This window comes from Cetorhinus maximus, chromosome 6 (assembly GCF_964194155.1).
Source record: "Cetorhinus maximus chromosome 6, sCetMax3.hap1.1, whole genome shotgun sequence".
NCBI classification, from domain to species: domain Eukaryota; kingdom Metazoa; phylum Chordata; class Chondrichthyes; order Lamniformes; family Cetorhinidae; genus Cetorhinus; species Cetorhinus maximus.
Window position 1 is genome coordinate 77,650,100 of NC_135884.1, and position 14,202 is coordinate 77,664,301.

Sequence of the window (14,202 nt, forward strand, 5' to 3'; positions counted from 1 at the left end):
CCGAGTGGATGATCCATCTCGGCCTCCTCCGGAGGTCCCCAGCATCACAGTCTTCAGCCAACCCAATTCACTCCACGCGATATCAAGAAACAGCTGAAGGTTCTAGATACTGCAAAGGCTATGGGGCCTGACAATATTCCGGCAATAGTACTGAAGACTTGTGCTCTAGAAAGTGCTGCACCCCTAGCCAAGCTGTTCCAGTACAGCTACAACACTGGCATCTACCCGGCTATGTGGAAAATTGCCCAAGGATGTCCTGTACACAAAAAAATAGGACAAATCCAACCGAGCCATTTACCGCCCCATTGGTCTACCCTTGATCATTAGTAAAGTAATGGAAGGGGTCATCAACAGTGCAATCAAGTGGCACTTGCTTAGCAATAACCTGCTCACTGATGCCTAGTTTGGGTTCCGCCAGGGCCACTCAGCTCCTGACCTCATTACAGCCTTGATTCAAACATGGACAAAAGAGCTAAACTCCCGAAGTGAGGTGAGAGTGACTGTCCTTGATATCAAGGCAGCATTTGGCCCAGTGTGGCATCAAGGAGCCCTAGCAAAACTGGAGTCACTGGAAATCAGGGGGAAAACTCTCGGCTGGTTGGAGACATACCTAGCACAAAGGAAGATGATTGTGGTTGTTGGAGGTCCGTCACCTGAGCTGCAGGACATCTGCAGGAATTCCTCAGGGTAGTGTCCTCGACCCAACCATCTTCAGCTGCTTCATCAATGACCTTCCTTCCATCATAAGATCAGAAGTGGGGATGTTCACTGATGATTGCACTATGTTCAGCTCCATTTGTGACTCCTCAGATACTGAAGCAGTCCATGTTCAAATGGAGCAAGACCTGAACAATATCCAGGCTTAGGCTGACAAATGGCAAGCAACATTCGCACCACACAAGTGCCAAGCAATGACCATCTCCAACAAGAGAGAACGCAACCATCATCCCTTGATGTTCAGTGGCATTACCCATCACTGAATCCTCCACTATCAACATTCTTGGGGGGGTTACCATTGACCAGAAAATGAACTGGACTAGCCATATAAATACTGTGGCTACAAGAGCAGGTCAGAAGCTAGGAATTGTGCGACGAGTAACTCACCTCCTGACTCCCCAAAGCCTGTCCACCATCTACAAGGCACAAGTCAGGAGCGTGGTCGAATACTCCCCACTTGCCTGGATGAGTGCAGCTCCCACAACACTCAAGAAGCTTGACACCATCCAGGACAAAGCAGCCCGCTTGATTAGCACCACATTCACTCCCCCCACCACTGACGCACAGTAGCAGCAGTGTGTACCATCTACAAGATGCAGTGCAGGAATTCACCAAGGCTCCTTTGACAGTACCTTCCAAACCCATGACCACTGCCATCTAGAAGGACAAGGGCAGCAGATGCATGGGAGCACCACCACTTGGAAGTTCCCCTTCAAGTCATTCACCATCCTGACTTGGAAATATATCGCCGTTCCATCACTGTCGCTGGGTCAAAATCCTGGAACTCCCTTCCTAACAGCGCTGTGGGTGTACCTACACCACATGGACTGCAGCGGTCCAAGAAGGCAGCTCACCACCACCTTCTCAAGTGCAACTGCGGATGGGCAATAAATGCTGGCCCACACAGCGAAGCCCACATCCTGTGAATGAATTAAAAAAAAAATCAGGGCTTGACCATGATAAGACTATTACGAATGAAGACCTCATTCAGCCCTTCTTAATACATCAATCAGGACAGACCTTACATTCTTCCCTTCGAAACATCCAGTTGTCTTTTTTTAAATGGTGCCAACTTGTTTGCCTCCACTATTCTCTCAGTGAGTCAACTCCATGTAATGATCACGCACTGTGAGCTTCCTGATACCAGTCCTATAATTACCTTTGAGTATGTTGATTCTGTGCCCTATTACCTGTTTTCTCCTTTGGTAGAAGCCGTGACATTCTCCCACGCACCTTCCTCACCCCTTTCGAGGATCCTAGATTATACACTACAGAATGGAATTGTTGGAAAGTTTTTCCTAATACTCTCCCCATTTTGTTGAATCATAGGGTCATTAGTACATGTCCAGGCCCAGAAACTGTTTTATGAGCCCCTTATCTCTGTTCTCTTGCCCAATCAATGGGCAAGGAGGTACCTTTATTGTGGTACTATGTCTTAAATCTGATCTGGGGTATAGTAATTACCCTATATTCATCCATGTTCCGTCAGTGAATCTATACTGGTTTATGCTGTGTGAAAGCTTCAGCTTGTTGGTACTCAGTTACAAGCTAATACAGTGGAGCCTCCCATTACTGCATTGTAATGTGGTTGACAATCCTGTAACGAAGAAAGAAATTGCCAATGGTTTTGTACTGAGTCTGACTGTTTTCAAGAAGGAGTTAGATATAGCTCTTGGGGCAAAAGGGATCAAAGGATATAGGGAGAAAGCGGGAGCAGGCTATTGAGTTAGATGATCAGCCATGATCATGATGAATGGCGGAGCAGGCTTGAAGGGCTGAATGGCCTACTCCTGCTCCTATTTTCTGTTTCTGTTTCTATGAGGAGAAATTTCTTCACCCAGAGAGTAGTGAGCCTGTGGAATTCGTTACCACAGAAAGTAGTTAAAACCAAAACATTGTATGTTTTCAAGAAGGAGTTAGATATAGCTCTTGGGGCGAAAGGGATCAAAGGGTATGGGGAGAAAGCGGGAGCAGGCTATTGAGTTGGATGATCAGCCATGATCATAATGAATGGCGGAGCAGGCTTGAAGGGCCGAATGACCTACTCCTGCTCCTAGTTTCTATGTTCTTGACTTCAGCACAAGCTTCTTTTATTTTTGCAGTTACTGGAGACCATGAACTAAAGCCTATTCAAGCTGTAAAGAAATCCTAACTTTTTTTTTGTTCATGGGATGTGGGCATCATTAGCAAGGACAACATTTGTTGCCCATTCTAATTGCCCATGAAAAAGTGGTGATGTCACCACTTGAATCGCTGTAGTCTTTGTGGTGTAGGTACACCCAAAATGTTGTTAGAGATGGATTTTGACCCATCCGCAGTGAAGAAACGGCGATATAGTTCTAAGTCAACGATGGTGTGTGACTTGGAGGGGTACTTGCAGGTGGTGGTATTCCCATGTGTATGTCACCTTCACTCTTCTAGGCGGTAGAGGTTGCAGTTTGGAAGGTGCGATTGAAGGAGCCTTGTAGAGTTGCTTGCATCTTGTAGACGGTACACACTGCTGCCACTGTGTGCCCATAGTGGAGGGAGAGAATGTTTAAAGTGGTGAATGGGGTGCTGATCAAACAGGCTGCCTTATCCTGGGTGGGATCAAGCTTCTTGAGTGTTGTTGGAGTTGCACTCATCCAGGCAAGTGGCGAGTATTCCATCACACTCCTAATTTGTGCCTTCTAGATGGTGGACAGGCTTTGGGAAATTAGAAGGTGAGTTGCTTGTCACAGAATTCCCAGCCTCTCGCTTGCTCTTGTAGACACAGTATTTATATGGCTGGTCCAGTTAAGTTTCTGGTGAATGGTAACCCCCAGGATGTTGATGGTGGGGATTCAGCAATGGTAATGACTCAATGGGAGATGGTTAGATTTGCTCTTGTTGGAGATGGTCATTACTCAGTGCTTTTGGCGCACATGTTATTTGCCACGTATCCGCCCAAGCCTGAATGTTGTCAAGGTCTTGCTGCATTTGGAAAAGGACTGCTTCAGTACCTGAGGAGTTGAGATTGGTGCTGAACATTGTGAAGTCATCAGCGAACCTTATGATGGAAGGAAGATGACTGATAAAGCAGCTGAAGATGGCTGGGCCAAGGACACTACACTGAGGAACTCCTGCAGTAATGTCCTGGGGCAGTAATGATTGGCATCCAACAACCAGAACCATCCTCCTTTTGCGCTAGATATGACTCCAACCATTGGTGAGATTTCCCCCGATTCTCAATTTTGCTCGGCTTCTTGATGCTATGCTCAGTCAAATGCTGCTTTGATGTCAAGGGCAGTCTCGCTCACCTCCTCTCTGGAATTCAACTCTTTTGTCCATGTTTGGACCCAGGCTGTAATGAGATCTGGAACTGAATATCCCTAGCGGAACTAAAACCTAGCATCAGTGAGCAGATTCTTGCTGAATAAGTGCCCTTTGATAGCCTTATCAGTGACATTTCCATCACTTTGCTGATGATTGAGAGTAGACTGATGGGGTAGTAATTGGCTGGATTTAATTTGGCCTGCTTATTGTGGATAGGACATACTGTATCTGGGCAACTTTCCACATTGTTAGGTAGATGTCAATCTTGTATCATTTGCTTTAATAATGTTAATAAATGAGAGATATGATTACAGTTCTGCAAACTTGACATTAAACAGCTATCTAGCAAAGCCCAAAATTGGAAATGATTTCTTTGACCATAGGTAGGGGGGGGACAAGAGATAACGATGTAGACAGCTTGATGTCTCAAACTAGTCTTCCCTCCCCTCGTTTACAATAACAGGATGTTTGTGACTGTTAATCGTCCTCCACTGAGGTGTCAGCTGTGGCTCAGTTCATAGCACCCTCGCCTTTGAATCAGAGGGTTGTGGGTTCATGTCCCACTCCCGGAAACCAAGAACTGTGATTGTACTCGAAAGAGTTGCAATCTGTGACTGTTGATAACTCGAAAGAATTTTTTTTAATCGTCCTCCACCTGCAGCAGCTTAGTTTGGAAACCTAAAAACAAATTACTTTGCAGAACAGTAATTTCAACCAAAGCTTCAGTCATTTCATCCTGTTGAAACTAATCCCCTTAAATATCCTCCTAAACCTATATTCTTACAATCTTTCAAATTAGGCCCTGTCAGTCCTCTCATAGCTGTAAAAAATTCCATGGCACTATTTGAAGTGCAGGGGTGTACTCCTTTTGTATGAGACAATATTTATCACACAACCAGCGTCATCAGTAAAACAGATTATCTGGTCATTCATCTCATTGCTGCTTGTGGGAACTTTGCTGTCACATTTCCCATATTACAACAACTTCATTTCAAAAGTACCTCATTGGCTGTGTAGCACTTTTCGACACCCTGATGTGGTGAAAGGTGCTATCTAAATTCTTTAATTCTATATAATCAACTCCATTCAGGAAGAAAAGCCCAATTTTTCCTTATAACTCTGACCCTTAACAATGAAAATGAGCGTTGTGACTCTTCTCTACAGCATTTGAAGGTCTCCCTTTGGTTTGTCAGAGTCAGAATTTAAGGTGTGGTCTGACCAGGGGACTGCACAGTTTGATCATGACCTCCTATGATTGTATTCAATTGCTTTGGATTTTGAGCAGTGAGTCTTGGGCACTCAAGAAAAGAATGAAAGACATAATGCTTTTCATGATCGCCAGATATTTCGCTGTTTTACAGCCATTTATATACTTGTTGAAGTGTAGTCATTGTTCTAATGTAGGAAACATGGCAGCCGGTCTGCACACAGCAAGTTCCCACGAACACCACTGTGATAATGACCAGGCAATCCGCTTTTGTAATATTGATTAAAGGTTAGATATTAACCAGGACAACTTCCCTATTACATCCACCCGGAGAGGGCAGAGAAGGCCTGTTTAACGTTTCCTCTGAATCATGACTGTACCAACAGTACAGCACTCCCAGTGCAATGGAGTGTCAGCATTGATTTTTGTGCTCAAGTTCTGAAGTGCGACTTGAACCTTTAACCTTGTGGCTTAGAGGTGAGAGTGCTACTAACTGAACAATGTCAAAGAATGACTGGTCATGCTGAATATGAAAGGATATTTAGTGTAAAGCCATGAAATTTGTATAACTCGTGTATCATCCAGTTCTACCAAACCTGAGATTTTCAATCTAATGATACCAAATGGAAGTACTCCAGGGCCTCCTCAAACCGAGACAATTGAGCCAGTTACCCTCTAGTACTGTCAAACTGCAGGAAACCCTCCCTTTTCTATCAAGCCCGTTTCCTTTTCTCCAGTGCTCCCAAATTCCAGAGTTTCTCCATTGGCCATTTTCCCGCCAGTGACCTGGTGCATCCTTCATCTTTAAAACTGCTGAGAGTTAAGTAAAGTGATATCTAGAAAGATTGCACAAAATAATGAACAAAAATGTAGAATTAAATCTCCAAAGCACCATTAAAGTTTATAGAATGTATAAATGATATACATTCATCTATAAATTCAATGGCTATCGGTCAGAGATCCTCATGTTATCCTCTACATCGCATAAACAGTGATTCCATTGAATTGGCATGAGCAGCCCACAGGAGATCTGTTATCTGTAAGATATATATATATGTATGTATGTATGTGTGTGTATATATATATATATATATATATACACACACACATACATACATACATACATACATATATATATATATACACACACATATATATACACACACACATACATATATATATATATATATACACGTACACATATATATATATTTATGATATACATAGCTAGGCCAGGGGCTGGATAACAAAGGCACATGTTAGGGGCTCTCTCTCTTGGACCAATTAAACCTAATCCTTCTGTGCAAGGCTGGCTAATAACCACCTGGTCTAAATTTCAGTTTCCACTCATTGTTGCAACACATTACATTGTAACCTGTATTCCCTGAATCAACCAAATAGGGTTAGCATGTCCCTGATGTCTCATTTGAAGCTAAAGTTAATGGTTGGTTGAAGGCTACGCTTGCCCCTCATTATATTCCTCTATTTTAAAAGGCGTACCTCATTAGATATTCATCTTAAATCATACATGTTGTAGGGCAGGTCGAGAGCTTAAAATTCAGTTAATTGAACTTTAAAAAGGAGACATTGTAGACAGCCTCTGCTATTTCCTTTATGGCCTACATCAGTAGTATAGGGTGCAGCCATGAGGGCCTAGTGAATTGTCCTGGTATCCTGTTGCTAGAGTAAAGTCTTTGTTATCCAGCATGCATGGGGAATGGGTAACGCTGGTTAATCAAAAATGGCATTTAATTGAGAGTTACATTACTCTGGACATGTGACAAGGCGCGGAATATCTTTGTTCAGGCACTGTAACCAAAACTGAATAATTTCAATGTAAAACCTAAAACCCACTTTACAGATTTACAATCTATTGTTATTATTATTAGTTTTTAAAAAAAAATAATGCATTATCTGAGCACTGAAAGTGATCAGCTTTTACAAAAATTGAGCTGTCAGAAATTCCAGTTACTAGAGATTTCTAGTTGGTAGAGTGCCGGATATTGCAAAGTTTACTGTAATATTTTGACTGTCCTCTTTTTCCAGATTGTGACAGATGCAGCTGCAGTAGAACGTCTGTTAATAAAAACAGAAGTACAACGGTCACAGCCAGTTGAATACTGTGTCGTGTGTGGAGACAAAGCATCAGGTAAACCCTAACTGAAGTATGACCTGAACGCAGGTGAAACAAGGCTTGGAAGTATCGTGAACTTTATGATGACATAAAGAGGCTGGTGGAATAGGTTGACACATGACAGATTAAATTTAATGCCAAGAAGTGTGAAGTGATTCACTTTAATAGGAAGAACGAGAAAAGGCAATATAAAATAAAAGATACAATTCTATAGGGAGTGCAGGAGCCGAGAGACCTGGGGCTATATGTGTATAAATTGCTGAAGGTGGTAAGGAAGGTTGAGAAAATGCTTAATAAGGCATATGGATGCAGAGTTTTATAAATAGAGTGCTAGAGTACAAAAGCAAGGAATTTATGATGCACCTTTATAAAACACTGATTTGGCCTCAGCTGGAGCATTGTATCCAATTCTGGGCACTACACGTTAGGAAGGATATAAAGGCATTAGAGAGGGTGCAGAAAAAATTCACGAGAATGGCTGTGGGGATAAGAGACTTCAGTTACATGGATAGATTGGCAAAGCTGGGGCTGTTCTCCTTAGAGAAGAGAAGGTTGAGAGGAGATTTGATAGATCATAAGCAGTCTGGATGGAGTACTTAGGGAGAAACTATTCCTATTGACGGATGGGTCAAGAACAAAAGAAGATTTCTTCACTGTAGAGGATACAAATAACATCCCAGCACTAAGTGTGAATCAGAAGATGAAAGGGAGGGAGGAACTTAAAACAATTACAATCACCAGGGAAAGGGTACTGAGAAATTATTAGAACTGAAAGTTGACAAGACCCCAGGTCTTGAATGACTTCATCCTAGGGTCTTGAAAGAGGTGGCTGCTAAAATAGTAGATGTATTAGTTTTAATTTTCCAAAATTCTCTAGATTCTGGAAGAGACCCATCAGAACATGACTCTATTCAAGAAAGGAGGGAAGCAGGATATTACAGGCCAGTTAGCTTAACATCTCTCATAGAGAAAATGCTGGAATCTATTATTAACGAGGTTATAGTGGGGCACTTAGAAAACCTCAATGCAATCAGACAAAATGAACATGCTTTTGTGAAAGAGAAATCATGTTTGACTAATTTATTGGAGCTCTTAGAAGGAGTAAAAAGCAGCATGGATAAAGAGGAACCTGTGGATGAGCTGTATTTAGATTTCCAGAAGGCATTTGATGAGCTGCCACATCAAAGGTTACCATGCAAAACAAGAGCTCATGGTGTAGAGGTTAACATATTAGCATGCATAGTGAATTGGTTAGATAACATGAAACAGAGAGTAGGCATAAATGGGTCATTTTCCGGTTGGCAAGATGTGACGAATGGAGTGCCACAGGGACCAGTGCTGGGGCCTCAACTATTTACAATTTATATCAATGACTTGGATAAAGGGACCGAATGCATGGTTGCTAAATTTGCTGATGACACAAAGATAGGAAAGTAAGTTGTGAAGGGGACATAAAGAATCTACAAAGGAATATTGACAGGTTAAGTGAGTTGGCAAAAAATTGGCAGATGGAATTTAATGTGGGAAAATGTGAACTTGTCCACTTTGGCAGGAACAATAGAAATTTAGTGTTATCTAAATGGAAAGAGATTGCAGATCTCTAAGTCACAGAGAGATCTGGGTATCCCAGTACATGAATCACAAAAATTAGTATGCAGGTACAGCAAGTGATTAGGAAGGCAAATAGAATGTTGCCATTTATTGCAAGGGGAATATAAACATAGGGATGTTTTGCTACAGTTATACAATTGTTGAGACCACATTGGAGCACTGTGTACAGTTTTGGTCTCCTTATTTAAGAATGGATATAAATGCATTAGAAGCAGTTCAGAGAAAGTTGACTTGACTGATACTGGCATGGGGGGAGGCTGGGATTATCTTAGGAGGAAAGTGGACAGACTGGGCCTGTTCAGAAGAATGGGAGATGACCTTATTGAAACACACAAGATCTTGAGGGGACTTGACAGGGTAGATGTTGAAAAGATGTTTCCCCCTATGGGAGGGAGTGAACTAGGGGACACCGTTTAAAAATACGGGGTCTCCCACTAAAGACAGAGATGAGGAGAATTTTTTTCTCAGAGGAGCATGAGTCTTTGGAACCCTCTTCACCAGGGAGCAGTAGAGGCAGGGTCATTGAATATTTTTAGGGCATTGGTGGATAGATTCTTGACTAACAAGGGAGTCAAAAGTTACCGGGGGTAGGCGGGAGTTGAGGCCACAATCCGATCAGCCTTAATGTTACTTAATGACGGAGCAGGCTCAAGAGGCCGATTGGCATACTCCAGCTGCAAATGTATATGTTCGTATGTTTTAAGGTAATTGGCCATAAGAACCAGGGGTCACATGTAGAAAAACGTTTTTAAACAGTGAGTGTTTAGGATCTGGAAAACACTGCCTGAGAGTATGGTGGTGGCAGATTAATTTGTGGTTTAACAAAAGGTATTGGATAATTATCTTAAGAGAGAAGATTGTTGGGGCTTATGGGTAAAAGGTGGGGAGTGGGACTACCTGAGTCGCTCTTACAGAGCCGGCACAGATTGTTATGACACAGCAGTTGGTAAAGGCTGAGTTGTTTAAATCCCAGAGGGAAACTTGAACCTATTGTCATAACCTATATTTTCAGTTGGTGTGTTTGACATGCGGCTCTGAATTCAGGAATTAAAACCACAAAGCCTCAAGAGGTTTTTTATATAAAACTAAATAAAACATTTATTAATTTAACAACAAAATAAACACATACACATGTCTACAAATTACTACCATAATAACTTTTAAACAAATCCCCAAATTAATCACTCCCAGGTAATCTTCACCAAGGCAACAGTAACCCATAGACCTTAAACAGACACCAGGCAAAGCACATTTGACCATACGAGCTCAAAATGAGGTTCCTTCCTTTGCAGACACAGTTCTTGGTTTACAGGCTGGTTAGATCTTAAATGCCCCTGACTCGCACACAAACGCCTTTCTGTTTATACCGAGTTTCTCCTTTGAATGTAAATTTTCCATTGTATTACTAGGCTGTTTTAAATTTTACCTCTCCTAACAATAATCCTTTCATTCCATCAATTTTATTAGTAATATAAGCACATTGCTTGGCACCTCCCAGCTAGGTGCAAGATTTTACCCATTCATTTGAATGGTTTATTCAACAAATGCAAATTGCACTTTACCTTTTAACTTCCTAATGTTCATGTAATTAACATCTCATACTACTATACATCAAAGTATCCAGACTAACTGACTTTAATCCAATTAAGACACACACATAGACATAGACTCTACTGCAATTCCAATTTTAAAATAATTTCCAATAACATTATAGATATTAATAGCTCTTCATGACATTCCTTATCGAAAAATGAACCGTCATAATTTTAAAAGATGGCTTCATTTTTGTAATAACCTACCTCACCTCATCTCCTATACTTATAACGCTATTACATTACCAGATGCATGTATTGACATAATACACAAGTCCTTGGTATCAACAGAAATCATTTCAGTCCAGTGTCCAGGTTTTTTAAAAAAATGTCCAACCTTCCCTTTAAGCTTCAAACTCTTGATAACGCATCTGTGAACAGTTTTTCTCTACTAGCAACATGTGTAATCTGTAGATTAAATGGTTGTAATAATAGACTCCACCTGAGAAGTCTTGCACTTTTGTCACGTAATTTGTCCAAAAACTTCAAAGGATTGTGGTCTGTATAAACAATTGTTTCTGATGAATTGTTTGGAACCTAAATTTCAAAATACTGCAACGCTAACACCAAACCCAAGATCTCTTTTTGGATCATTGAATATCTTCTCTGTTGTGCATTCAACTTCCATGAAAAATACCCTATTGGTTTTTCAATTCCAGTGACAACATCTTGTAACAGTACCGCCCCAATCACTTGTGCCAACGGCCAACTTAAATTGCTTGACATAATTGGGTACTGCCAAAAATGGTGTCATAGCTAATATAACTTTCAAACTATCAAATGACTTCTGACGCTTCGGTGCCCATTGAAACTCCTTGTTTTTTTTATTAGTTCAGCCAGTGGAGCAACCACACTGCTAAAATTTGGAACAAATTTCTGGTAAAACCCTCTCATGCCCAGAAATCTTAAAAATTCTCTTTTTGTTGTAAGCTCTGGGAAATCCATGATAGCCTTGACTTTTGCATCTCTTGGAGCCACCTTACCATGTCTAATGGTATGGCCTAGATATGTAACTTGCGCTTTTGCAAGTTCACTTTTAGCCACTTTCATCACCAAATTAGCTTCTTGTAGTCTAGTAAATAATTCTTCCAGATGCTGTAAATATTCCTCCCACGTCTGACTGAAAACTATCAAGTCATCAATATAAACCGTACAATTGCTTAGACCTGCAGTTACTTTGCCAGTCTTTGAAATGTCGCAGGTGCAATCTTCATACCAAATGGCATGACTTTAAATTGATTTAGTCAATTTGGTGTCACAAAAGCCAATATCTCCTTTGCTCTCTTCGACAATGATACCTGCCAATATCATTTTAGCAAGTCAATCTTTGTGATAAATTTTGATTGTCCCATTTTCTCAATGAATCCGCTTTTGTCACCACATTCACTTTTCGATAGTCCACACACAATCTTTGTGTTCCACCCAGTTTCGATACCAGCACAATAGGCGACCTTACTGCAACTAGACTCGATATCGTTTTGAAGCCTGAAATCAATTTCTTTTTGTACTTGTGATAACTTTGCCAGATTTAATCTATAAGGATGTTGCCTTATTGAAGATGAAACCTGTACAGACACATCATAGAATCACAGAATCACACAGTGCAAAAGAGGCCCTTCTGCCTATGTATAGCTAAATCTGTCTTTCCCAACTTATTCCCACAAATAGGTATGTGTGACTGCAATAGCTTTTCCAAATCACTTTGACACTTGTTTGGAAGATAACACAATATTTCATTTAAATTTTCAAGTACCCCATCATTACCTGATCTGATTAGAGGAAAATCAATTTCAGAGTCCTGCAGTTCTACCTCTTTCTCATCATCCATCATCACTAATACTTATTTTTGTTCCTCTTCCATGTCAAAGTACTTATTAAGCTTATTTACATGACACACCCTCTGCTTCTTTCTTCTATCTGGAGTATTTATTGAATAATTTACTTCATTCAATTTCTTTTCAATCCTGTAAGGTTCACTAATCCTTGCATTTAATGAATCACCTAGTACTGGTAACAAAACTAATACTTCCTCTCCAGAAACAAAACTGCGCGCTTTAGGTTTCTTATCTGCCTTCACTTTCATCATTTGCTGTAATATTTTTAAATGTTCCCTAGCCAACTCAAATGCTCTGTTCAATCTTTCCCTGAAATTTAATATATAATCCAGAAGAATAGCTCCTAAATTTAGACCCACCAATTTCTCATGAATCAGCTTCAGTGGTCCCCTTTCCCCATGACCATAAACTCGTTCAAAAGGGCTAAAACCAGTCGATGGATTAGGAGCATCTCTAATAGCAAATAGCAAGAATGGAATTCCCCTATCCCAATCCTGTGGATAATCTTGACAGATCATAGTTTTTAAAGTTTAATGCCATCTTTCCAAAGCTCCTTGTGACTCCAGATGATAAGGTGTTGATGTAAATTGTTTTATCTCCAACCTGTTCATTACTTCCTTTAACGGCTGTGACATAAAATTTGAAACCTGATTTGACTGTATTTCTTTAGGTAAACCATATCTAATAAAAATTGAGTTAACTCCTCCACAATCTTCTTAGTTGTGATATTTCTTAAAGGTATTGCTTCAGGAAGCCTGGTAGACAAATCTCCCAGTAAAAGGTTCTTCAAATGCTGGCATGGGATTAAAGGTGCCAGCTTAATTACTGCTTGCGGTTTCCCTGTTACCTGACGTGTGACATGTCCTATAGAATTTGACTACATCCCTATGCAATCCTGGCCAAAAGAAAATGCCTCTGTATCTTTTCCTGTGTTTTCCTAATTCCTAAGTGTGCCCCCATTGGAATTTCTGGAGCAATTCTCAGAATCTCATTTAATAGATAATAGTCTGATGCACCTCACTCCAGCTTTCATTTGTTGAGACATGACCCAGCCTCCGTTTTCTCATTAAAATATCACCCTTATGGTAATAACATACTGCAATACGTTTTGCTTCTGTTCCAGAGTAAGCTGCCTGATATAACTGTTTTAATTTCAAATCTTTCTTCTGTAACTCCACTAACCTCCTTAAATTAAACACTTCAGCTGAATTGAACTGTAGTCTTTCCTCCTGAGCAATGTTATCAAACACAGTGGCAGCTAATTGGATTCAACACCTTCTTGCCTTTGAACAGTCTGCCCTTCTTGTTTTTCTTGTTTCAACCTGTGTGCCTGTGATCTCATTCTTACACAATCTGGGAATAATCCAGGATGCTCCTTCTGTAACACCTCTGTTGAAAACACTTCTACAGGCTGCTCAACTACCATAGACATCACCCACATTTGTGATCCAGCTATATCATTACCCAGAATAAATTGAACCCCTGCAATGGGCAATTTTTCCACCACCCCAACAATAACTTCACCTGTCTTCCATTTGCTCTCTAAATTCACCTTCCACAAGGAGATAGGTTTAGCGTCTCCATGAACTCCACTTATTATCACCTGTTCCTGCAATACTCCCTCTGAACAACAAACATTACTATCCCACAACATTAAGGATTGACTAGCCTCTATTTCTCTTAAAATTTTAACACTTTTACCAACTCCACCCTGTACACACGGAAAGACTTTCCCTTCACATACAAAGTCTTTAAACATTTCTGCAACCTGCTCCTCAGAATTCTCTTGCGTAAACTGTAAACACATTCCCA

At 40.7% G+C, this 14,202-nt stretch overlaps 1 protein-coding gene across 3 annotated transcripts in view; it reads left to right on the forward strand.

Moving 5' to 3' along the window:
- Nucleotides 1-14,202, forward strand: part of nr2c2 (nuclear receptor subfamily 2, group C, member 2) — a 258,076-nt gene that overhangs the window by 91,969 nt on the left and 151,905 nt on the right. For all 3 annotated transcript variants that reach the window (XM_078543883.1, XM_078543882.1, XM_078543881.1), the window contains one exon: nucleotides 7,265-7,367. In XM_078543883.1, coding sequence (XP_078400009.1) covers nucleotides 7,265-7,367 — 103 coding nt within the window. The remainder of the gene's footprint in view (nucleotides 1-7,264; nucleotides 7,368-14,202) is intronic.